The sequence below is a fragment of the Ipomoea nil genome, unplaced genomic scaffold, assembly GCF_001879475.1.
Source record: "Ipomoea nil cultivar Tokyo-kokei standard unplaced genomic scaffold, Asagao_1.1 scaffold2845, whole genome shotgun sequence".
Taxonomy (NCBI): Eukaryota; Viridiplantae; Streptophyta; class Magnoliopsida; order Solanales; family Convolvulaceae; genus Ipomoea; species Ipomoea nil.
Genome location: NW_017619273.1, coordinates 3,710,234 through 3,734,839, shown reverse-complemented (window position 1 = coordinate 3,734,839; position 24,606 = coordinate 3,710,234). Strand labels below are relative to the sequence as shown.

The window sequence follows — 24,606 nt, the reverse complement described above, 5'->3', positions numbered from 1 at the left end:
ACAACTACAAGTTAGCCAAGTCAAATATATAGTTTGATTTAATCTTCGTTATCTCATCTATTATTCCAAGTTTAGTATTAGTAATTAATATAGCCAAAAGAACAGGTAATAATTAGGCTTTAATTTGGTCCACGAAATAAAATAAGAATCATTTTAATGGATCAAGGAAAACACCAACCTTAACTAATACAGAGTATAATTAATCTATTTCCGAAGGGAACCAGTTCATATTCATTTCCAAGATTTTGTCAAGATGGATAAGGACGTACACTGGCCGAGTGAATTCCAAATTTGTCCTAGACAATTGTTTTAGCCATTATATTTAACAATCCAGACTATCATATTATTGGACATTTTTGGTTCTTTCGATAATTTTTTTTAGATGAAACCCTATTTTAGACCTTTTCTTTTTTTTTTTTTTCAAATTAAAATTTCCCAGTTTTCTGTGCTAGTTTGTCTCTCGAATTTCGTCTCTTCAGTCGTGGATTGCATCATCTCCTTTACCCGATTCTTGTCTTTATCTCCTTCAACCCGGTCCCAAATCGTCCTTAGCCAATGGCGATACCAAGTACGTGAGAACCTCTGGGTGCCGGGGAATCATTTTGCAATGCAGTTGAAAAGCTTAGGATGTCACCATTCGGTTGACTTTAGTCTGACCGGTATTTTTTTTTTCATGATTCTGTAAATCATCTACTATAGTTGTAAAGCAAAAAAAAAAAAAAAAAAAAAACTTCTTCTTTGTCATCGGAAAATATCATTTCCTAAAATAGGGTTTCACCGAAAAAAAAAAAAAAAAAAGTAATCAGAAAGACCAAAAACGTTCAAAATATGATAGTCTGGAGTGCTAAAAGGTAAAAACGATTGTCTGAGACTAAATTTTGAAATGCTACCAAAGTCAATGGACTTTCGTTGAAATAAACTCATTGGGAAAAAAAATGTGAAGAAACGAAAATACTTTTGTCTAACATAAGGTTTCACTGAAAAGGTTATCGAAATGATCAAAAGTGTCTAAAATATGATAATACGCTGGGGTAATTTGAATCAAAATTAGGTAAATGTTATAAATTTTCATAATTTATTTATATCAAAATTTTCTTTTGTGTGATGATATATTGGTGTTGTAAATTATTGATGTGATCTAATTTTAGTATGATAATGTTAAATTTTAGAGATTTAATTGTAAATTTTATGTTTAATAATGATTAGAATTTAAATATTTTAGATTGAGAATGATTTTTAGCTTCACTTGTTCTATTGTTTAAAAATTGAATAAGCATAGGTTAGACTATTATAATTAAGTTCGACTCTCAGCAGGAGCGGTCTAGTCTTTTTGGTTTAAAACGGTCATCAGCTGTGGGTGACTTAGATTAGTTTACCTTCTTGTGGTCCTTTACCGACTAATGTCAAAAGACGTTGTTTAGCTGACTACAGACCCTTGGATAGTGACTGCAAGTTTCCATTGCCAGTAAAAAAAAAAAAAATGCATATGCTAGAAATTATGCTTATATAAAAATTGTATCATACAAGGGCAAATCCAGAGAGGGACAATGGGGGCAGTTGCCCCCCTCACCCCTACCCCCACCCCATTTTATATATATATATATAAAAGACAGAAAACACCAAAAAAAAAAAAAATCAAACCAACAGTTTTTATGTTTCTCCTTCTTCGTCATTCCCTCCTCCCCCCGCTGCCAATAGCTGGCTTCTTACTGCGTCGGCGGCAATTGCGGCGGCTGATGGTGATCGGCCCCTATGTCCCGCGGTTGGAGTGCTAAATGGTTAAAATGATTGTCTGGGAGTCTGGGACTAAATTTGGAAATGTTACCAAAGTCAATGGACTTTTGTAGAAATAAACTCATTGGGAAAATGAAATAAAATGTAGAATAGTTTGATGCCCGTGAATAGTCTGATGCCCAATGCGTATTTATAAATTATTGTTTAAGAATTTATCAAAGTATCATTCGTTATCCTGACATATATCAATGCAAGATAGATTATCAATTTTTTCATAAAAGTAAATACTTCAAAAATGCATAACTATAACATGTGGCAGAAATGTTGGATTAACTGGTGTAACAGCAATTTTAGAGGGAAGCACCCTCACGTATATTACTAGATAGTATCCTAATAAGCATATTTTTTGCAACATAAAACCCTTGAAATTGGCGTGATTCATGCTTCCTCTTTTTTGCACTTCCACCAGAAATGAATTCTTGATTTGATCTAGTCCCCTGGTGTGCTTCACTGCAATTTTAGTGCCTTGGCACAATTAACCTTGAAAAACAGAACCAAATCCTCCTCCACTTAGAAATGATAATAGCCATAGTTTTTCATATGTGTTGAATATATACTGTAAATTAGGTATAATATAAATTAGGTGTATTGTTTAATCAATGCCCAATGCGTGATTCTAATTAATTGACCAAAGTTCATATTAAATTTTATATTATTTTTTTTAATACACTCTAACATATTCATAGTATATGTTTAACAATTATGTCAGTTTTGATTGGATGAGGTTCGAACCTAAGACCTTACTTATGAAATTCAATGAGTAAGTTAAGAATAATAAATAATTAACATAATTCCATTACTAAAGTTTACCCTGACGAAATATAAGGGTATTTAGGAAAAGTAGATGATATAATAGATGGTATAATAGGAAAAAAATATTTTTTAAAAAAATACTAAAATCAAAATAATATGAACCATTCATTTCAACAAACAATTACTCCAACATTTTTTAGTTGTGGTTAGGGACCTAACTTCATTGGCTCTTATTAGGTTTGTACATTGTAGATAAAGCGAAATGGTCCTACGTGTTCGGTGGTAATTTTTACATGTATATCACACTAATTTAAGGATATAAACATGTAAGGATGTCAAAAAGGCATGTTTGTGTTTGAAGGAGGAATTTAAAATGAAAGACTTGGGAAAAACCAAGTTCTGTCTCGGCATGCAGATCGAGCACCTCCCTGAAAAGATTTTCATACATCAATCCAAATACACAAACAAATTATTGGAGAGATTCTATATGGATAAGTCTCATCTACTTAATACTCCGTGGGTGGTTCGATCACTTGAAGTTGATAAGGACCCATACAGGCCAAAAGAGGATAACGAAGGATATTCTATGACTAGAAGTCCCTTACCTAAAGTGCTATTGGAGCACTTCTCTATCTTTCTAATTGCACTAGACATGACATTGCATTTTCAGTAAATATGTTAGCTCGGTTTAGTGTTGCTCCAACCATAAGACATTGGATTGACATAAAACATATCCTCAGATATCTACAAGGAACAAAGGATCTTGGGCTTCTATTTCAAAGACACCAAGACACCACATTAGTGGGATATTAATATGCTGGTTATATGTCCGGTCCACATAATGCTAGATCCTAGACCGGATATGTGTTCCTTTATGGAGGTACTGCTATCTCATAGAAATATGTTAAACAGACACTAGTAGCTACCTCATCGAATCACTCTAAAATCATTGCTTTGTATGAGACCTCAAAAGAATGTGTATGGTTAGGTCACTAATACATAATATGTTGGACAAAGGTAATAATGAATGTCCTCAATTAACTTTTTCTTAAAAAGAAAAGACATTATGAAAGTAGCTAGGTGAAAATTTACCGGAGTTGAACTCATGTTCTGTAGTTGAGATTGACATCTGCTTATCAATATAGAAATTTCGTTTGAGCAGGAGTGAAAATTAAAATAATCCAGCAAAAGGGTCAAATAAGCTCATCTATTACTCACAAGTGCTAAATTAGCGTACTCATTGGTCTAAAATAAGAGCAAATTTTATACATAAATTGCCTAAAATCTTGCATTCACCATTTTTTCAGGTTACATCCGGTTTTTGATGACATGGCCTCCGCCGTCAGGTTGAGCTAATGTGGCTGGCAAAATAATTTTTTGTTGGCATGACGTTGTAGGTCCCGGTAGGGTCGAATGAGAGTCTATAGGGGGGGGGGGGGGGGGAGTGAATAGATTCTACTCCAAAATTTTATGCACAGCGGAAAAATGTGAATTGATTTTAAAATGTTACTTGCACGATTTTGTAATGGAAAAACTTAGCGTTTGATTGGTATGAATGCAATGCCAGATAGATCGATAAACGAAAGTAAAGAGAGAGTGAGAGTGAGGTTTTTATAGTAGTTCGGCTATTAACGAAGCCTACTCTACTCTTCTTTTACAACTTGTGAAAGGGTATGCACTAACAAGCTAGCTTCCTTGATCACTAAGCCGGAGCCCATGTGCTCCATCTCAACTAAAAGCTTAAGCTCACGTGCGCGGTGGGTTCCAAGCAACACGTGGACCGGTAAACCGTAGTCGCTTACGAGTGGCGCTGAGATTCGAACCCATGATAAGCTTACGTGTGCGGTGGGTTCCAAGCAACACGTGGACCGGTAAACCATAGTCGCTTACGAGTGGCGCTGAGATTCGAACCCATGACCTTGGGTCTGGCTCTGATACCAAATTGAAGCATGTGTTCCATCTCAACTAAAAACTTAAGCTTATAGTTGGATTGCACAGTAATGACTATATGCTCACACGCCAAATTAAAGCGTGTGCTCCATCTCAACTAAAAGCCTAAGCTTATAGTTGGATTGCACAGTAATGGCTATATGCTCACACGCCAAATTGAAGCGTGTGCTCCATCCCAACTAAAAGCCTAAGCTGATAGTTGGATACACATTAATGGCTATATGCTCTCTTTGAAAAACTTCACAACAACACACTGGTTTTGAAAGCTTTTGGATGGTACTTGTTAACAAAGCTTTTGTAGATAAAGATTGAGTGAAAAACCAGCACCTTCTTCAGTGGTGAAGAGGGGTATTTATAGGTGAGGGAAATCCATCCGTTGGAGGGAGATGAGAATTTCAAACCTATTAACCAGCGTGTAAAGATCACTGGGCTTGGAGCATTTAATGCGGCTGTACTGTGTAGCTGTTGGCACAAAAAGTTGCTTGTCTTTTTGTCCTTTCCCACTGACAAAGGTAAAAATCATTTAATGCTCCTTGGTATTTGAAAAAATTCATTCCTTGGACTCCTTTTGTCTAGGATGATTGCCCAGTTGTAAGACATAGACAAACATTCTTTTGTGTTTTCATGTAGAAGTTGTCTATTCAAGTCTGTGTTAGACTTTAAGTCTTGGAAATAGTTAACGAAAGATTGTCCTTATCTTTCGTTTTCTCTTCAAGTCAAATGATTTCTTGATCATTTGTTGTTCACACGAGAGTTAGACCCTTCCATCTTTCGGTCTTAGTTATTCTCTGGGCCTTCTCTTGATCTTCTTCTCTTCAAGTAGACCTAATTCTCTAAATACAACTCTGATTCGTGTAAATGTGCTACTAAGCACAAATCACATGGTGAGTTGTGACTACTTTTGTCTAACACGAAAGATACAAAATGAAGAGAGCAAAAAGAGGGGTCTATATTCCTAGTAAGTTTGGTATCATCAAAATCTAAACACACTTGTTCCTAACCGGCGTCCAGCAAAATAATATTTTGCTTCATACACCGAATCGTGATTTTTCCACTTTTCAGTGGCTCCAATTCCACCGGAAGGTGAAATTATAATATAATTCCACCTTTCGGTACGGTGGATTTACTTCAATCTACCGAAAAGGTGGATTTTCGGTGAATATAATTCCACCTTCCAGTGGAATTCCTTCAAACGACCGAAAAGTCGAAGATGGGTTTGAGAAGACGAAGCTGAAGAAAGAAGTCCAAGATGATTTTAAGAAGACAAAGTTTAAGAGAGAAGTTAAAGATGAAGAACATACTAATAGGTCGAGTTTTCTTTATTTTAATTTATAGCCTTAATAAATTTCATGTCAACAAGTCATGGACCTTGTGGTCCAATGGCACCGAGTTGCTAAACAATTGTTATTGTGTGGACCATGGACCATATTTTGTACACAGTAAAATAATGTACATTCAGTACAAAAATAAAGTACATTCAGTACAAAAATAATGTACATTGTATTCAGGGATGTGCATTATTTTTGTACTGAGTGTACTATACATTATATTGTATAATGTGCATACAGTACAAAAATAATATACATTTAGTATATTAAAAATGTACCTTTTGTTATGGTCCACATAACACTGTGTGGACTATGGTCCACACAAAAATTTGTCCTCCTTTATATGGGAGGTTGTGGGTTTGAAAAAATAGTTATGAACAGATACTACATTGTAACCAAGTCAATAGTATTCAAAAAAAAAAAAAAAAAATTCATGTCAACAACTTTTTTTTAATTAAATTTCCATATGAGTTTAATATGAATTGGCAATCTGATAAAACCTGGAAAAAATGGTAAATAAAAGAATAATAGGAAGTTTATGCATCAAATTAATTCTTATTTTAGACCAAAAAGTTAATTAAGCATTTGTGAGTAGTAGATGAGCCAATTTGACAATATTCAGCCAAACAATCCATACATGTATTCTAATCAATAACTCAATCAGTTTATTCCATTAAAATCCATTCCAAGTAAATATAAAAAGATACAATATATGTGTTTAAGTATCAATGATTCTAACATAAGAACGCCAGAAATAGGCGGTTTATAAAATTAATACTACAAAAAGTATTAATATGAATATGTATTACGAATCCAATTATGAAGCTAAGGAAAATCCATCCTAAGTTTGGATCATTAGTTGTTGTTGTACCAGAATTGTGATTGGAGGTAGTTAATCACATTCTTGTCCACTTGGAATGCTTTAGTCAAAACATTTGGACTGATTGGTGGATCTGATCCGAAAACAGCGTTGGCAATAGTAATGACTCCTGGATTTTGACTGCTTAGGCCAGCAAAAGCTATGGCTTTTTGAATGTCCAATGTTGAATTGGAAATGAATGAGACCTTCTGGGAATACGAAAACATCTCCGGATATAATGTCTTGGTAAAGAGCTTGTTCTTCATTCCTGGCGCCGGATTAGAAAGGACGAACCCAACGTAGAGGGTGCCTTCCAAGACTGTAAGACTTCAGTTGCACGAGGGTGCGTGTGGGGAGGGTTGAGGCCGTAGGGCTCAAAATCAATACGAGCTAATGAAATGCCGAGTGTGTTAAGTCCTGCTAGATTATTGACATTCACAGCTGAGACGGCTGATCCAAGTGGATTTGATGTGTTTCCAGGCTTGTTAAGACCTTGGAAGAGGAAATCATCAGCATCAACTTCCATTGGGTTCTTGCAAATCTTTCCGTTAACAAACACTGCATATATAGTCGCAAGAGAATTGAAACAAAAGTCACAAACATTAATTGTTGACTGAAAATTAAGTTAAATAATATAATGTAGACAAGATTTTTGATTGATATGATAGGGTACATACCAGCAGCCTTGGAGTCTTTAACAGCAACACAAAAATCCTGCAAAGAACTAGGATCTGATGCTTCTGCAAATGAAGATGCCAATGCCAAAACCGCAGCGGCAATGATAAGTAATCTAAGAGCCATTTTAAACTGAGAATATAAATGCAGTTAAGCTAAGAGACGATGTTAGAATGGATTAGAGAAAGAGGGAGGGGTGGTGGGTATTTATAGATATGCAATGTTTAATTTATTGGGGTTTGAAGCAGTATGACACATTGTTGCGTGCACAATAATATATGAAGACTAGCTAGGACTGCTTCAATTCCTCAAGTACTATATGATTTTTTATTTTTATTTTATAATTATCAAAGTTTCATTTCAACAACTACAAGTTAGCCAAGTCAAATATATAGTTTGATTTAATCTTCGTTATCTCATCTATTATTCCAAGTTTAGTATTAGTAATTAATATAGCCAAAAGAACAGGTAATAATTAGGCTTTAATTTGGTCCACGAAATAAAATAAGAATCATTTTAATGGATCAAGGAAAACACCAACCTTAACTAATACAGAGTATAATTAATCTATTTCCGAAGGGAACCAGTTCATATTCATTTCCAAGATTTGTCAAGATGGATAAGGACGTACACTGGCCGAGTGAATTCCAAATTTGTCCTAGACAATTGTTTTAGCCATTATATTTAACAATCCAGACTATCATATTATTGGACATTTTTGGTTCTTTCGATAATTTTTTTTTAGATGAAACCCTATTTTAGACCTTTTCTTTTTTTTTTTTTTCAAATTAAAATTTCCCAGTTTTCTGTGCTAGTTTGTCTCTCGAATTTCGTCTCTTCAGTCGTGGATTGCATCATCTCCTTTACCCGATTCTTGTCTTTATCTCCTTCAACCCGGTCCCAAATCGTCCTTAGCCAATGGCGATACCAAGTACGTGAGAACCTCTGGGTGCCGGGGAATCATTTTGCAATGCAGTTGAAAAGCTTAGGATGTCACCATTCGGTTGACTTTAGTCTGACCGGTATTTTTTTTTTCATGATTCTGTAAATCATCTACTATAGTTTGTAAAGCAAAAAAAAAAAAAAAAAAAAAAACTTCTTCTTTGTCATCGGAAAATATCATTTCCTAAAATAGGGTTTCACCGAAAAAAAAAAAAAAAAAAAAAGTAATCAGAAAGACCAAAAACGTTCAAAATATGATAGTCTGGAGTGCTAAAAGGTAAAAACGATTGTCTGAGACTAAATTTTGAAATGCTACCAAAGTCAATGGACTTTCGTTGAAATAAACTCATTGGGAAAAAAAATGTGAAGAAACGAAAATACTTTTGTCTAACATAAGGTTTCACTGAAAAGGTTATCGAAATGATCAAAAGTGTCTAAAATATGATAATACGCTGGGGTAATTTGAATCAAAATTAGGTAAATGTTATAAATTTTCATAATTTATTTATATCAAAATTTTCTTTGTGTGATGATATATTGGTGTTGTAAATTATTGATGTGATCTAATTTTAGTATGATAATGTTAAATTTTAGAGATTTAATTGTAAATTTTATGTTTAATAATGATTAGAATTTAAATATTTTAGATTGAGAATGATTTTTAGCTTCACTTGTTCTATTGTTTAAAATTGAATAAGCATAGGTTAGACTATTATAATTAAGTTCGACTCTCAGCAGGAGCGGTCTAGTCTTTTTGGTTTAAAACGGTCATCAGCTGTGGGTGACTTAGATTAGTTTACCTTCTTGTGGTCCTTTACCGACTAATGTCAAAAGACGTTGTTTAGCTGACTACAGACCCTTGGATAGTGACTGCAAGTTTCCATTGCCAGTAAAAAAAAAAAAATGCATATGCTAGAAATTATGCTTATATAAAAATTGTATCATACAAGGGCAAATCCAGAGAGGGACAATGGGGCAGTTGCCCCCCTCACCCCTACCCCCACCCCATTTTATATATATATATATAAAAGACAGAAAACACCAAAAAAAAAAAAAAAAATCAAACCAACAGTTTTTATGTTTCTCCTTCTTCGTCATTCCCTCCTCCCCCCGCTGCCAATAGCTGGCTTCTTACTGTCGTCGGCGGCAATTGCGGCGGCTGATGGTGATCGGCCCCTATGTCCCGCGGTTGGAGTGCTAAATGGTTAAAATGATTGTCTGGGAGTCTGGGACTAAATTTGGAAATGTTACCAAAGTCAATGGACTTTTGTAGAAATAAACTCATTGGGAAAATGAAATAAAATGTAGAATAGTTTGATGCCCGTGAATAGTCTGATGCCCAATGCGTATTTATAAATTATTGTTTAAGAATTTATCAAAGTATCATTCGTTATCCTGACATATATCAATGCAAGATAGATTATCAATTTTTTCATAAAAGTAAATACTTCAAAAATGCATAACTATAACATGTGGCAGAAATGTTGGATTAACTGGTGTAACAGCAATTTTAGAGGGAAGCACCCTCACGTATATTACTAGATAGTATCCTAATAAGCATATTTTTTGCAACATAAAACCCTTGAAATTGGCGTGATTCATGCTTCCTCTTTTTTGCACTTCCACCAGAAATGAATTCTTGATTTGATCTAGTCCCCTGGTGTGCTTCACTGCAATTTTAGTGCCTTGGCACAATTAACCTTGAAAAACAGAACCAAATCCTCCTCCACTTAGAAATGATAATAGCCATAGTTTTTCATATGTGTTGAATATATACTGTAAATTAGGTATAATATAAATTAGGTGTATTGTTTAATCAATGCCCAATGCGTGATTCTAATTAATTGACCAAAGTTCATATTAAATTTTATATTATTTTTTTAATACACTCTAACATATTCATAGTATATGTTTAACAATTATGTCAGTTTTGATTGGATGAGGTTCGAACCTAAGACCTTACTTATGAAATTCAATGAGTAAGTTAAGAATAATAAATAATTAACATAATTCCATTACTAAAGTTTACCCTGACGAAATATAAGGGTATTTAGGAAAAGTAGATGATATAATAGATGGTATAATAGGAAAAAAATATTTTTTAAAAAAATACTAAAATCAAAATAATATGAACCATTCATTTCAACAAACAATTACTCCAACATTTTTTAGTTGTGGTTAGGGACCTAACTTCATTGGCTCTTATTAGGTTTGTACATTGTAGATAAAGCGAAATGGTCCTACGTGTTCGGTGGTAATTTTTACATGTATATCACACTAATTTAAGGATATAAACATGTAAGGATGTCAAAAAGGCATGTTTGTGTTTGAAGGAGGAATTTAAAATGAAAGACTTGGGAAAAACCAAGTTCTGTCTCGGCATGCAGATCGAGCACCTCCCTGAAAAGATTTTCATACATCAATCCAAATACACAAACAAATTATTGGAGAGATTCTATATGGATAAGTCTCATCTACTTAATACTCCGTGGGTGGTTCGATCACTTGAAGTTGATAAGGACCCATACAGGCCAAAAGAGGATAACGAAGGATATTCTATGACTAGAAGTCCCTTACCTAAAGTGCTATTGGAGCACTTCTCTATCTTTCTAATTGCACTAGACATGACATTGCATTTTCAGTAAATATGTTAGCTCGGTTTAGTGTTGCTCCAACCATAAGACATTGGATTGACATAAAACATATCCTCAGATATCTACAAGGAACAAAGGATCTTGGGCTTCTATTTCAAAGACACCAAGACACCACATTAGTGGGATATTAATATGCTGGTTATATGTCCGGTCCACATAATGCTAGATCCTAGACCGGATATGTGTTCCTTTATGGAGGTACTGCTATCTCATAGAAATATGTTAAACAGACACTAGTAGCTACCTCATCGAATCACTCTAAAATCATTGCTTTGTATGAGACCTCAAAAGAATGTGTATGGTTAGGTCACTAATACATAATATGTTGGACAAAGGTAATAATGAATGTCCTCAATTAACTTTTTCTTAAAAAGAAAAGACATTATGAAAGTAGCTAGGTGAAAATTTACCGGAGTTGAACTCATGTTCTGTAGTTGAGATTGACATCTGCTTATCAATATAGAAATTTCGTTGAGCAGGAGTGAAAATTAAAATAATCCAGCAAAAGGGTCAAATAAGCTCATCTATTACTCACAAGTGCTAAATTAGCGTACTCATTGGTCTAAAATAAGAGCAAATTTTATACATAAATTGCCTAAAATCTTGCATTCACCATTTTTTCAGGTTACATCCGGTTTTGATGACATGGCCTCCGCCGTCAGGTTGAGCTAATGTGGCTGGCAAAATAATTTTTGTTGGCATGACGTTGTAGGTCCCGGTAGGGTCGAATGAGAGTCTATAGGGGGGGGGGGGGGGGAGTGAATAGATTCTACTCCAAAATTTTATGCACAGCGGAAAAAAATGTGAATTGATTTTAAAATGTTACTTGCACGATTTTGTAATGGAAAAACTTAGCGTTTGATTGGTATGAATGCAATGCCAGATAGATCGATAAACGAAAGTAAAGAGAGAGTGAGAGTGAGGTTTTTATAGTAGTTCGGCTATTAACGAAGCCTACTCTACTCTTCTTTTACAACTTGTGAAAGGGTATGCACTAACAAGCTAGCTTCCTTGATCACTAAGCCGGAGCCCATGTGCTCCATCTCAACTAAAAGCTTAAGCTCACGTGCGCGGTGGGTTCCAAGCAACACGTGGACCGGTAAACCGTAGTCGCTTACGAGTGGCGCTGAGATTCGAACCCATGATAAGCTTACGTGTGCGGTGGGTTCCAAGCAACACGTGGACCGGTAAACCATAGTCGCTTACGAGTGGCGCTGAGATTCGAACCCATGACCTTGGGTCTGGCTCTGATACCAAATTGAAGCATGTGTTCCATCTCAACTAAAAACTTAAGCTTATAGTTGGATTGCACAGTAATGACTATATGCTCACACGCCAAATTAAAGCGTGTGCTCCATCTCAACTAAAAGCCTAAGCTTATAGTTGGATTGCACAGTAATGGCTATATGCTCACACGCCAAATTGAAGCGTGTGCTCCATCCCAACTAAAAGCCTAAGCTGATAGTTGGATACACATTAATGGCTATATGCTCTCTTTGAAAAACTTCACAACAACACACTGGTTTTGAAAGCTTTTGGATGGTACTTGTTAACAAAGCTTTTGTAGATAAAGATTGAGTGAAAAACCAGCACCTTCTTCAGTGGTGAAGAGGGGTATTTATAGGTGAGGGAAATCCATCCGTTGGAGGGAGATGAGAATTTCAAACCTATTAACCAGCGTGTAAAGATCACTGGGCTTGGAGCATTTAATGCGGCTGTACTGTGTAGCTGTTGGCACAAAAAGTTGCTTGTCTTTTTGTCCTTTCCCACTGACAAAGGTAAAAATCATTTAATGCTCCTTGGTATTTGAAAAAATTCATTCCTTGGACTCCTTTTGTCTAGGATGATTGCCCAGTTGTAAGACATAGACAAACATTCTTTTGTGTTTTCATGTAGAAGTTGTCTATTCAAGTCTGTGTTAGACTTTAAGTCTTGGAAATAGTTAACGAAAGATTGTCCTTATCTTTCGTTTTCTCTTCAAGTCAAATGATTTCTTGATCATTTGTTGTTCACACGAGAGTTAGACCCTTCCATCTTTCGGTCTTAGTTATTCTCTGGGCCTTCTCTTGATCTTCTTCTCTTCAAGTAGACCTAATTCTCTAAATACAACTCTGATTCGTGTAAATGTGCTACTAAGCACAAATCACATGGTGAGTTGTGACTACTTTTGTCTAACACGAAAGATACAAAATGAAGAGAGCAAAAAGAGGGGTCTATATTCCTAGTAAGTTTGGTATCATCAAAATCTAAACACACTTGTTCCTAACCGGCGTCCAGCAAAATAATATTTTGCTTCATACACCGAATCGTGATTTTTCCACTTTTCAGTGGCTCCAATTCCACCGGAAGGTGAAATTATAATATAATTCCACCTTTCGGTACGGTGGATTTACTTCAATCTACCGAAAAGGTGGATTTTCGGTGAATATAATTCCACCTTCCAGTGGAATTCCTTCAAACGACCGAAAAGTCGAAGATGGGTTTGAGAAGACGAAGCTGAAGAAAGAAGTCCAAGATGATTTTAAGAAGACAAAGTTTAAGAGAGAAGTTAAAGATGAAGAACATACTAATAGGTCGAGTTTTCTTTATTTTAATTTATAGCCTTAATAAATTTCATGTCAACAAGTCATGGACCTTGTGGTCCAATGGCACCGAGTTGCTAAACAATTGTTATTGTGTGGACCATGGACCATATTTTGTACACAGTAAAATAATGTACATTCAGTACAAAAATAAAGTACATTCAGTACAAAAATAATGTACATTGTATTCAGGGGATGTGCATTATTTTTGTACTGAGTGTACTATACATTATATTGTATAATGTGCATACAGTACAAAAATAATATACATTTAGTATATTAAAAATGTACCTTTTGTTATGGTCCACATAACACTGTGTGGACTATGGTCCACACAAAAATTTGTCCTCCTTTATATGGGAGGTTGTGGGTTTGAAAAAATAGTTATGAACAGATACTACATTGTAACCAAGTCAATAGTATTCAAAAAAAAAAAAAAAAAATTCATGTCAACAACTTTTTTTTAATTAAATTTCCATATGAGTTTAATATGAATTGGCAATCTGATAAAACCTGGAAAAAATGGTAAATAAAAGAATAATAGGAAGTTTATGCATCAAATTAATTCTTATTTTAGACCAAAAAGTTAATTAAGCATTTGTGAGTAGTAGATGAGCCAATTTGACAATATTCAGCCAAACAATCCATACATGTATTCTAATCAATAACTCAATCAGTTTATTCCATTAAAATCCATTCCAAGTAAATATAAAAAGATACAATATATGTGTTTAAGTATCAATGATTCTAACATAAGAACGCCAGAAATAGGCGGTTTATAAAATTAATACTACAAAAAGTATTAATATGAATATGTATTACGAATCCAATTATGAAGCTAAGGAAAATCCATCCTAAGTTTGGATCATTAGTTGTTGTTGTACCAGAATTGTGATTGGAGGTAGTTAATCACATTCTTGTCCACTTGGAATGCTTTAGTCAAAACATTTGGACTGATTGGTGGATCTGATCCGAAAACAGCGTTGGCAATAGTAATGACTCCTGGATTTTGACTGCTTAGGCCAGCAAAAGCTATGGCTTTTGAATGTCCAATGTTGAATTGGAAATGAATGAGACCTTCTGGGAATACGAAAACATCTCCGGGATATAATGTCTTGGTAAAGAGCTTGTTCTTCATTCCTGGCGCCGGATTAGAAAGGACGAACCCAACGTAGAGGGTGCCTTCCAAGACTGTAAGGACTTCAGTTGCACGAGGGTGCGTGTGGGGAGGGTTGAGGCCGTAGGGCTCAAAATCAATACGAGCTAATGAAATGCCGAGTGTGTTAAGTCCTGCTAGATTATTGACATTCACAGCTGAGACGGCTGATCCAAGTGGATTTGATGTGTTTCCAGGCTTGTTAAGACCTTGGAAGAGGAAATCATCAGCATCAACTTCCATTGGGTTCTTGCAAATCTTTCCGTTAACAAACACTGCATATATAGTCGCAAGAGAATTGAAACAAAAGTCACAAACATTAATTGTTGACTGAAAATTAAGTTAAATAATATAATGTAGACAAGATTTTTGATTGATATGATAGGGTACATACCAGCAGCCTTGGAGTCTTTAACAGCAACACAAAAATCCTGCAAAGAACTAGGATCTGATGCTTCTGCAAATGAAGATGCCAATGCCAAAACCGCAGCGGCAATGATAAGTAATCTAAGAGCCATTTTAAACTGAGAATATAAATGCAGTTAAGCTAAGAGACGATGTTAGAATGGATTAGAGAAAGAGGGAGGGGTGGTGGGTATTTATAGATATGCAATGTTTAATTTATTGGGGTTTGAAGCAGTATGACACATTGTTGCGTGCACAATAATATATGAAGACTAGCTAGGACTGCTTCAATTCCTCAAGTACTATATGATTTTTTATTTTTATTTTATAATTATCAAAGTTTCATTTCAACAACTACAAGTTAGCCAAGTCAAATATATAGTTTGATTTAATCTTCGTTATCTCATCTATTATTCCAAGTTTAGTATTAGTAATTAATATAGCCAAAAGAACAGGTAATAATTAGGCTTTAATTTGGTCCACGAAATAAAATAAGAATCATTTTAATGGATCAAGGAAAACACCAACCTTAACTAATACAGAGTATAATTAATCTATTTCCGAAGGGAACCAGTTCATATTCATTTCCAAGATTTTGTCAAGATGGATAAGGACGTACACTGGCCGAGTGAATTCCAAATTTGTCCTAGACAATTGTTTTAGCCATTATATTTAACAATCCAGACTATCATATTATTGGACATTTTTGGTTCTTTCGATAATTTTTTTTTAGATGAAACCCTATTTTAGACCTTTTCTTTTTTTTTTTTTTCAAATTAAAATTTCCCAGTTTTCTGTGCTAGTTTGTCTCTCGAATTTCGTCTCTTCAGTCGTGGATTGCATCATCTCCTTTACCCGATTCTTGTCTTTATCTCCTTCAACCCGGTCCCAAATCGTCCTTAGCCAATGGCGATACCAAGTACGTGAGAACCTCTGGGTGCCGGGGAATCATTTTGCAATGCAGTTGAAAAGCTTAGGATGTCACCATTCGGTTGACTTTAGTCTGACCGGTATTTTTTTTTTCATGATTCTGTAAATCATCTACTATAGTTGTAAAGCAAAAAAAAAAAAAAAAAAAAAAAACTTCTTCTTTGTCATCGGAAAATATCATTTCCTAAAATAGGGTTTCACCGAAAAAAAAAAAAAAAAAAAAAGTAATCAGAAAGACCAAAAACGTTCAAAATATGATAGTCTGGAGTGCTAAAAGGTAAAAACGATTGTCTGAGACTAAATTTTGAAATGCTACCAAAGTCAATGGACTTTCGTTGAAATAAACTCATTGGGAAAAAAAATGTGAAGAAACGAAAATACTTTTGTCTAACATAAGGTTTCACTGAAAAGGTTATCGAAATGATCAAAAGTGTCTAAAATATGATAATACGATGGGGTAATTTGAATCAAAATTAGGTAAATGTTATAAATTTTCATAATTTATTTATATCAAAATTTTCTTTTGTGTGATGATATATTGGTGTTGTAAATTATTGATGTGATCTAATTTTAGTATGATAATGTTAAATTTTAGAGATTTAATTGTAAATTTTATGTTTAATAATGATTAGAATTTAAATATTTTAGATTGAGAATGATTTTTAGCTTCACTTGTTCTATTGTTTAAAAATTGAATAAGCATAGGTTAGACTATTATAATTAAGTTCGACTCTCAGCAGGAGCGGTCTAGTCTTTTTGGTTTAAAACGGTCATCAGCTGTGGGTGACTTAGATTAGTTTACCTTCTTGTGGTCCTTTACCGACTAATGTCAAAAGACGTTGTTTAGCTGACTACAGACCCTTGGATAGTGACTGCAAGTTTCCATTGCCAGTAAAAAAAAAAAAATGCATATGCTAGAAATTATGCTTATATAAAAATTGTATCATACAAGGGCAAATCCAGAGAGGGACAATGGGGGCAGTTGCCCCCCTCACCCCTACCCCCACCCCATTTTATATATATATATATAAAAGACAGAAAACACCAAAAAAAAAAAAAAAATCAAACCAACAGTTTTTATGTTTCTCCTTCTTCGTCATTCCCTCCTCCCCCCGCTGCCAATAGCTGGCTTCTTACTTCGTCGGCGGCTGATGGTGATCGGCCCCTATGTCCCGCGGTTGGAGTGCTAAATGGTTAAAATGATTGTCTGGGAGTCTGGGACTAAATTTGGAAATGTTACCAAAGTCAATGGACTTTTGTAGAAATAAACTCATTGGGAAAATGAAATAAAATGTAGAATAGTTTGATGCCCGTGAATAGTCTGATGCCCAATGCGTATTTATAAATTATTGTTTAAGAATTTATCAAAGTATCATTCGTTATCCTGACATATATCAATGCAAGATAGATTATCAATTTTTTCATAAAAGTAAATACTTCAAAAATGCATAACTATAACATGTGGCAGAAATGTTGGATTAACTGGTGTAACAGCAATTTTAGAGGGAAGCACCCTCACGTATATTACTAGATAGTATCCTAATAAGCATATTTTTTGCAACATAAAACCCTTGAAATTGGCGTGATTCATGCTTCCTCTTTTTTGCACTTCCACCAGAAATGAATTCTTGATTTGATCTAGTCCCCTGGTGTGCTTCACTGCAATTTTAGTGCCTTGGCACAATTAACCTTGAAAAACAGAACCAAATCCTCCTCCACTTAGAAATGATAATAGCCATAGTTTTTCATATGTGTTGAATATATACTGTAAATTAGGTATAATATAAATTAGGTGTATTGTTTAATCAATGCCCAATGCGTGATTCTAATTAATTGACCAAAGTTCATATTAAATTTTATATTATTTTTTTTAATACACTCTAACATATTCATAGTATATGTTTAACAATTATGTCAGTTTTGATTGGATGAGGTTCGAACCTAAGACCTTACTTATGAAATTCAATGAGTAAGTTAAGAATAATAAATAATTAACATAATTCCATTACTAAAGTTTACCCTGACGAAATATAAGGGTATTTAGGAAAAGTAGATGATATAATAGATGGTATAATAGGAAAAAAATATTTTTTAAAAAAATACTAAAATCAAAATAATATGAACCATTCATTTCAACCAACAATTACTCCAACATTTTTTAGTTGTGGTTAGGGACCTAACTTCATTGGCTCTTATTAGGTTTGTACATTGTAGATAAAGCGAAATGGTCCTACGTGTTCGGTGGTAATTTTTACATGTATATCACACTAATTTAAGGATATAAACATGTAAGGATGTCAAAAAGGCATGTTTGTGTTTGAAGGAGGAATTTAAAATGAAAGACTTGGGAAAAACCAAGTTCTGTCTCGGCATGCAGATCGAGCACCTCCCTGAAAGGATTTTCATACATCAATCCAAATACACAAACAAATTATTGGAGAGATTCTATATGGATAAGTCTCATCTACTTAATACTCCATGGGTGGTTCGATCACTTGAAGTTGATAAGGACCCATACAGGCCAAAAGAGGATAACGAAGGATATTCTATGACTAGAAGTCCCTTACCTAAAGTGCTACTGGAGCACTTCTCTACCTTTCTAATTGCACTAGACATGACATTGCATTTTCAGTAAATATGTTAGCTCGGTTTAGTGTTGCTCCAACCATAAGACATTGGATTGACATAAAACATATCCTCAGATATCTACAAGGAACAAAGGATCTTGGGCTTCTATTTCAAAGACACCAAGACACCACATTAGTGGGATATTAATATGCTGGTTATATGTCCGGTCCACATAATGCTAGATCCTAGACCGGATATGTGTTCCTTTATGGAGGTACTGCTATCTCATAGAAATATGTTAAACAGACACTAGTAGCTACCTCATCGAATCACTCTAAAATCATTGCTTTGTATGAGACCTCAAAAGAATGTGTATGGTTAGGTCACTAATACATAATATGTTGGACAAAGGTAATAATGAATGTCCTCAATTAACTTTTTCTTAAAAAGAAAAGACATTATGAAAGTAGCTAGGTGAAAATTTACCAGAGTTGAACTCATGTTCTGTAGTTGAGATTGACATCTGCTTATCAATATAGAAATTTCGTTGAGCAGGAGTGAAAATTAAAATAATCCAGCAAAAGGGTCAAATAAGCTCATCTATTACTCACAAGTGCTAAATTAGCGTACTCATTGGTCTAAAATAAGAGCAAATTTTATACATAAATTGCCTAAAATCTTGCATTCACCATTTTTTCAGGTTACATCCGGTTTTGATGACATGGCCTCCGCCGTCAGGTTGAGCTAATGTGGCTGGCAAAATAATTTTTTGTTGGCATGACGTTGTAGGTCCCGGTAGGGTCGAATGAGAGTCTATAGGGGGGGGGGGGGGGGGAGTGAATAGATTCTACTCCAAAATTTTATGCACAGCGGAAAAATGTGAATTGATTTTAAAATGTTACTTGCACGATTTTGTAATGGAAAAACTTAGCGTTTGATTGGTATGAATGCAATGCCAGATAGATCGATAAACGAAAGTAAAGAGAGAGTGAGAGTGAGGTTTTTATAGTAGTTCGGCTATTAACGAAGCCTACTCTACTCTTCTTTTACAACTTGTGAAAGGGTATGCACTAACAAGCTAGCTTCCTTGATCACTAAGCCGGAGCCCATGTGCTCCATCTCAACTAAAAGCTTAAGCTCACGTGTGCGGTGGGTTCCAAGCAACACGTGGACTGGTAAACCGTAGTCGCTTACGAGTGGCGCTGAGATTCGAACCCATGATAAGCTTACATGTGCGGTGGGTTTCAAGCAACACGTGGACCTGTAAACCATAGTCGCTTACGAGTGGCGCTGAGATTCGAACCCATGACCTTGGGTCTGGCTCTGATACCAAATTGAAGCATGTGTTCCATCTCAACTAAAAACTTAAGCTTATAGTTGGATTGCACAGTAATGACTATATGCTCACACGCCAAATTAAAGCGTGTGCTCCATCTCAACTAAAAGCCTAAGCTTATAGTTGGATTGCACAGTAATGGCTATATGCTCACACGCCAAATTGAAGCGTGTGCTCCATCCCAACTAAAAGCCTAAGCTGATAATTGGATACACATTAATGGCTATATGCTCATACGCCCCCTCACGCCTAAGCTGATAGTTGGATACACATTAATGGCTATATGCTCATATGCCCCCTCACGTGTGCGGTGGGTTCCAAGCAACACGTGGACCGGTAAACCATAGTCGCTTACAGGTGGCGTTGAGATTCAAACCCATGACCTTTGGTCTAGTTCTGATACCAAATTGAAGCATGTGCTCCATCTCAACTACAAGCTTAAGCTTATAGTTGGATTGCACAGTAATGGCTATATGCTCACACTATCAACGTCTTCTTCAGAGTTGAGGGTTGGAAAGAATTGATGATGTTCTCCAACTAATGGAATCTTGACTTGATGATGCTTGAATCTTCAAATAAAAGTTGCAAGATTTCCTTGTGTTGTGAAGGCTAGAAGTCTAGATGATCTCTTTGAAAAACTTCACAACAACACACTGGTTTTGAAAGCTTTTGGATGGTACTTGTTAACAAAGCTTTTGTAGATAAAGATTGAGTGAAAAACCAGCACCTTCTTCAGTGGTGAAGAGGGGTATTTATAGGTGAGGGAAATCCATCCGTTGGAGGGAGATGAGAATTTCAAACCTATTAACCAGCGTGTAAAGATCACTGGGCTTGGAGCATTTAATGCGGCTGTACTGTGTAGCTGTTGGCACAAAAAGTTGCTTGTCTTTTTGTCCTTTCCCACTGACAAAGGTAAAAATCATTTAATGCTCCTTGGTATTTGAAAAAATTCATTCCTTGGACTCCTTTTGTCTAGGATGATTGCCCAGTTGTAAGACATAGACAAACATTCTTTTGTGTTTTCATGTAGAAGTTGTCTATTCAAGTCTGTGTTAGACTTTAAGTCTTGGAAATAGTTAACGAAAGATTGTCCTTATCTTTCGTTTTCTCTTCAAGTCAAATGATTTCTTGATCATTTGTTGTTCACACGAGAGTTAGACCCTTCCATCTTTCGGTCTTAGTTATTCTCTGGGCCTTCTCTTGATCTTCTTCTCTTCAAGTAGACCTAATTCTCTAAATACAACTCTGATTCGTGTAAATGTGCTACTAAGCACAAATCACATGGTGAGTTGTGACTACTTTTGTCTAACACGAAAGATACAAAATGAAGAGAGCAAAAAGAGGGGTCTATATTCCTAGTAAGTTTGGTATCATCAAAATCTAAACACACTTGTTCCTAACCGGCGTCCAGCAAAATAATATTTTGCTTCATACACCGAATCGTGATTTTTCCACTTTTCAGTGGCTCCAATTCCACCGGAAGGTGAAATTATAATATAATTCCACCTTTCGGTACGGTGGATTTACTTCAATCTACCGAAAAGGTGGATTTTCGGTGAATATAATTCCACCTTCCAGTGGAATTCCTTCAAACGACCGAAAAGTCGAAGATGGGTTTGAGAAGACGAAGCTGAAGAAAGAAGTCCAAGATGATTTTAAGAAGACAAAGTTTAAGAGAGAAGTTAAAGATGAAGAACATACTAATAGGTCGAGTTTTCTTTATTTTAATTTATAGCCTTAATAAATTTCATGTCAACAAGTCATGGACCTTGTGGTCCAATGGCACCGAGTTGCTAAACAATTGTTATTGTGTGGACCATGGACCATATTTTGTACACAGTAAAATAATGTACATTCAGTACAAAAATAAAGTACATTCAGTACAAAAATAATGTACATTGTATTCAGGGGATGTGCATTATTTTTGTACTGAGTGTACTATACATTATATTGTATAATGTGCATACAGTACAAAAATAATATACATTTAGTATATTAAAAATGTACCTTTTGTTATGGTCCACATAACACTGTGTGGACTATGGTCCACACAAAAATTTGTCCTCCTTTATATGGGAGGTTGTGGGTTTGAAAAAATAGTTATGAACAGATACTACATTGTAACCAAGTCAATAGTATTCAAAAAAAAAAAAAAAAATTCATGTCAACAACTTTTTTTTAATTAAATTTCCATATGAGTTTAATATGAATTGGCAATCTGATAAAACCTGGAAAAAATGGTAAATAAAAGAATAATAGGAAGTTTATGCATCAAATTAATTCTTATTTTAGACCAAAAAGTTAATTAAGCATTTGTGAGTAGTAGATGAGCCAATTTGACAATATTCAGCCAAACAATCCATACATGTATTCTAATCAATAACTCAATCAGTTTATTCCATTAAAATCCATTCCAAGTAAATATAAAAAGATACAATATATGTGTTTAAGTATCAATGATTCTAACATAAGAACGCCAGAAATAGGCGGTTTATAAAATTAATACTACAAAAAGTATTAATATGAATATGTATTACGAATCCAATTATGAAGCTAAGGAAAATCCATCCTAAGTTTGGATCATTAGTTGTTGTTGTACCAGAATTGTGATTGGAGGTAGTTAATCACATTCTTGTCCACTTGGAATGCTTTAGTCAAAACATTTGGACTGATTGGTGGATCTGATCCGAAAACAGCGTTGGCAATAGTAATGACTCCTGGATTTTGACTGCTTAGGCCAGCAAAAGCTATGGCTTTTGAATGTCCAATGTTGAATTGGAAATGAATGAGACCTTCTGGGAATACGAAAACATCTCCGGGATATAATGTCTTGGTAAAGAGCTTGTTCTTCATTCCTGGCGCCGGATTAGAAAGGACGAACCCAACGTAGAGGGTGCCTTCCAAGACTGTAAGGACTTCAGTTGCACGAGGGTGCGTGTGGGGAGGGTTGAGGCCGTAGGGCTCAAAATCAATACGAGCTAATGAAATGCCGAGTGTGTTAAGTCCTGCTAGATTATTGACATTCACAGCTGAGACGGCTGATCCAAGTGGATTTGATGTGTTTCCAGGCTTGTTAAGACCTTGGAAGAGGAAATCATCAGCATCAACTTCCATTGGGTTCTTGCAAATCTTTCCGTTAACAAACACTGCATATATAGTCGCAAGAGAATTGAAACAAAAGTCACAAACATTAATTGTTGACTGAAAATTAAGTTAAATAATATAATGTAGACAAGATTTTTGATTGATATGATAGGGTACATACCAGCAGCCTTGGAGTCTTTAACAGCAACACAAAAATCCTGCAAAGAACTAGGATCTGATGCTTCTGCAAATGAAGATGCCAATGCCAAAACCGCAGCGGCAATGATAAGTAATCTAAGAGCCATTTTAAACTGAGAATATAAATGCAGTTAAGCTAAGAGACGATGTTAGAATGGATTAGAGAAAGAGGGAGGGGTGGTGGGTATTTATAGATATGTTTATTGGGGTTTAATTTGAAGCAGTATGACACCGTGTTGCGTGCACAATATTATATGAAGACTAGCTAGGACTGCTTCAATTCCTCAAGTATTATATGATTTTTTTTTTATATAATTATCAAAGTTGCATTTCAACAACTACAAGTTAGCCAAGTCAAATATATAGTTTGATTTAATCTTCATTATCTCATCTATTATTCCAAGTTTAGTATTAGTATAGCCAAAACTCAAAAGAACAGGTAACAATTAGGCTTTAATTTGGTCCACCAAATAAAATAATAATCATTTGAATGGATCAAGGAAAACACCAACCTTAACTAAAACGGAGTATAATTAATCTAATTTCGAAGGGAACCAGTTCATATTCATTTCCAAGATTTTGTCAAGATGGATAAGGACGTACACTGACCGAATCAAATGCATTTCAATCCTTTATTGAACCATGCATAGACACTAAAAATTGGCTTCCAATAAATTGACATAAAGTTTGGAGTGCTAAATGGTAAAAACGATTGTTTGAGATTAAATTTGGAAATGTCACTAAAGACAATGGACTTTCTTTGAAATAAACTCATTGTGAAATTTACTTTTTTTTAAGAAACGAAAATACCCTTGTCTAACATAGGGTTTCACGGGAGAAGTCATCGAAAGGACCAAAAGTGTCCAAAATATGTTAGTCTAGGTTGTTTGTTAGGAATAAATGTATTTAGATTTTGATGATACCAAGTCTTTAGGAAGTTAGACCCCTATTTTTCTTTTGTTTCTTTTATCTTTCGTTGATTAACGAAATGGGTCTGTAACTTAGAGAACGACTCGTGTTCAGCCGAAAGAAAACACGAGTCATGCTTTTGAAGAAGAAGAAGAGAAGATCAAGAGAAGCCCGAGAGAACAACCTAGACCGAAAGATGGAAGGGTCTAACTCTCGTGTAAACATAAAATGATAAGGAATATCATTTGATTTGAAGACAAAAGATAAGGACAATCTTTCGTTACTTGATCCCGAGACTGAGAGTCAAAGTCAGACTTGAAAAGACAACTTCTACATGATAATACAGAAGTATATTTGTCAAAGTCTCATAGCTGGGCAAATCATCCTAGACAAAATGAGTCATAGGAATGATATTTTCAAAAATCAAGGAGCATTAAATGATTGGTACTTTTGTCAGTAGAAAAAGACAAAAAGACAAACAAC

At 35.0% G+C, this 24,606-nt stretch overlaps 3 protein-coding genes across 3 annotated transcripts; all 3 read right to left on the bottom strand.

Moving 5' to 3' along the window:
* Positions 1-6,946: 6,946 nt before the first annotated feature.
* Positions 6,947-7,514, bottom strand: LOC109159854 (germin-like protein subfamily 1 member 13). Its single transcript, XM_019307963.1, has 2 exons — positions 7,362-7,514; positions 6,947-7,242 (listed from the first exon to the last, which is right to left on the bottom strand). The coding sequence occupies exons 1-2, from the start codon at positions 7,483-7,485 to the stop codon at positions 6,947-6,949; spliced, it is 420 nt and encodes a 139-aa protein (XP_019163508.1). The 5' UTR covers positions 7,486-7,514.
* A 6,678-nt stretch (positions 7,515-14,192) lies between these two features.
* On the bottom strand, positions 14,193-15,240 carry LOC109160004 (putative germin-like protein 2-1). Its single transcript, XM_019308120.1, has 2 exons — positions 15,088-15,240; positions 14,193-14,968 (listed from the first exon to the last, which is right to left on the bottom strand). The coding sequence occupies exons 1-2, from the start codon at positions 15,209-15,211 to the stop codon at positions 14,406-14,408; spliced, it is 687 nt and encodes a 228-aa protein (XP_019163665.1). The 5' UTR covers positions 15,212-15,240; the 3' UTR covers positions 14,193-14,405.
* Positions 15,241-22,302: 7,062 nt separating this feature from the next.
* LOC109159747 (putative germin-like protein 2-1) lies at positions 22,303-23,371 on the bottom strand. Its single transcript, XM_019307859.1, has 2 exons — positions 23,198-23,371; positions 22,303-23,078 (listed from the first exon to the last, which is right to left on the bottom strand). The coding sequence occupies exons 1-2, from the start codon at positions 23,319-23,321 to the stop codon at positions 22,516-22,518; spliced, it is 687 nt and encodes a 228-aa protein (XP_019163404.1). The 5' UTR covers positions 23,322-23,371; the 3' UTR covers positions 22,303-22,515.
* Between the last annotated feature and the right edge of the window lie 1,235 nt (positions 23,372-24,606).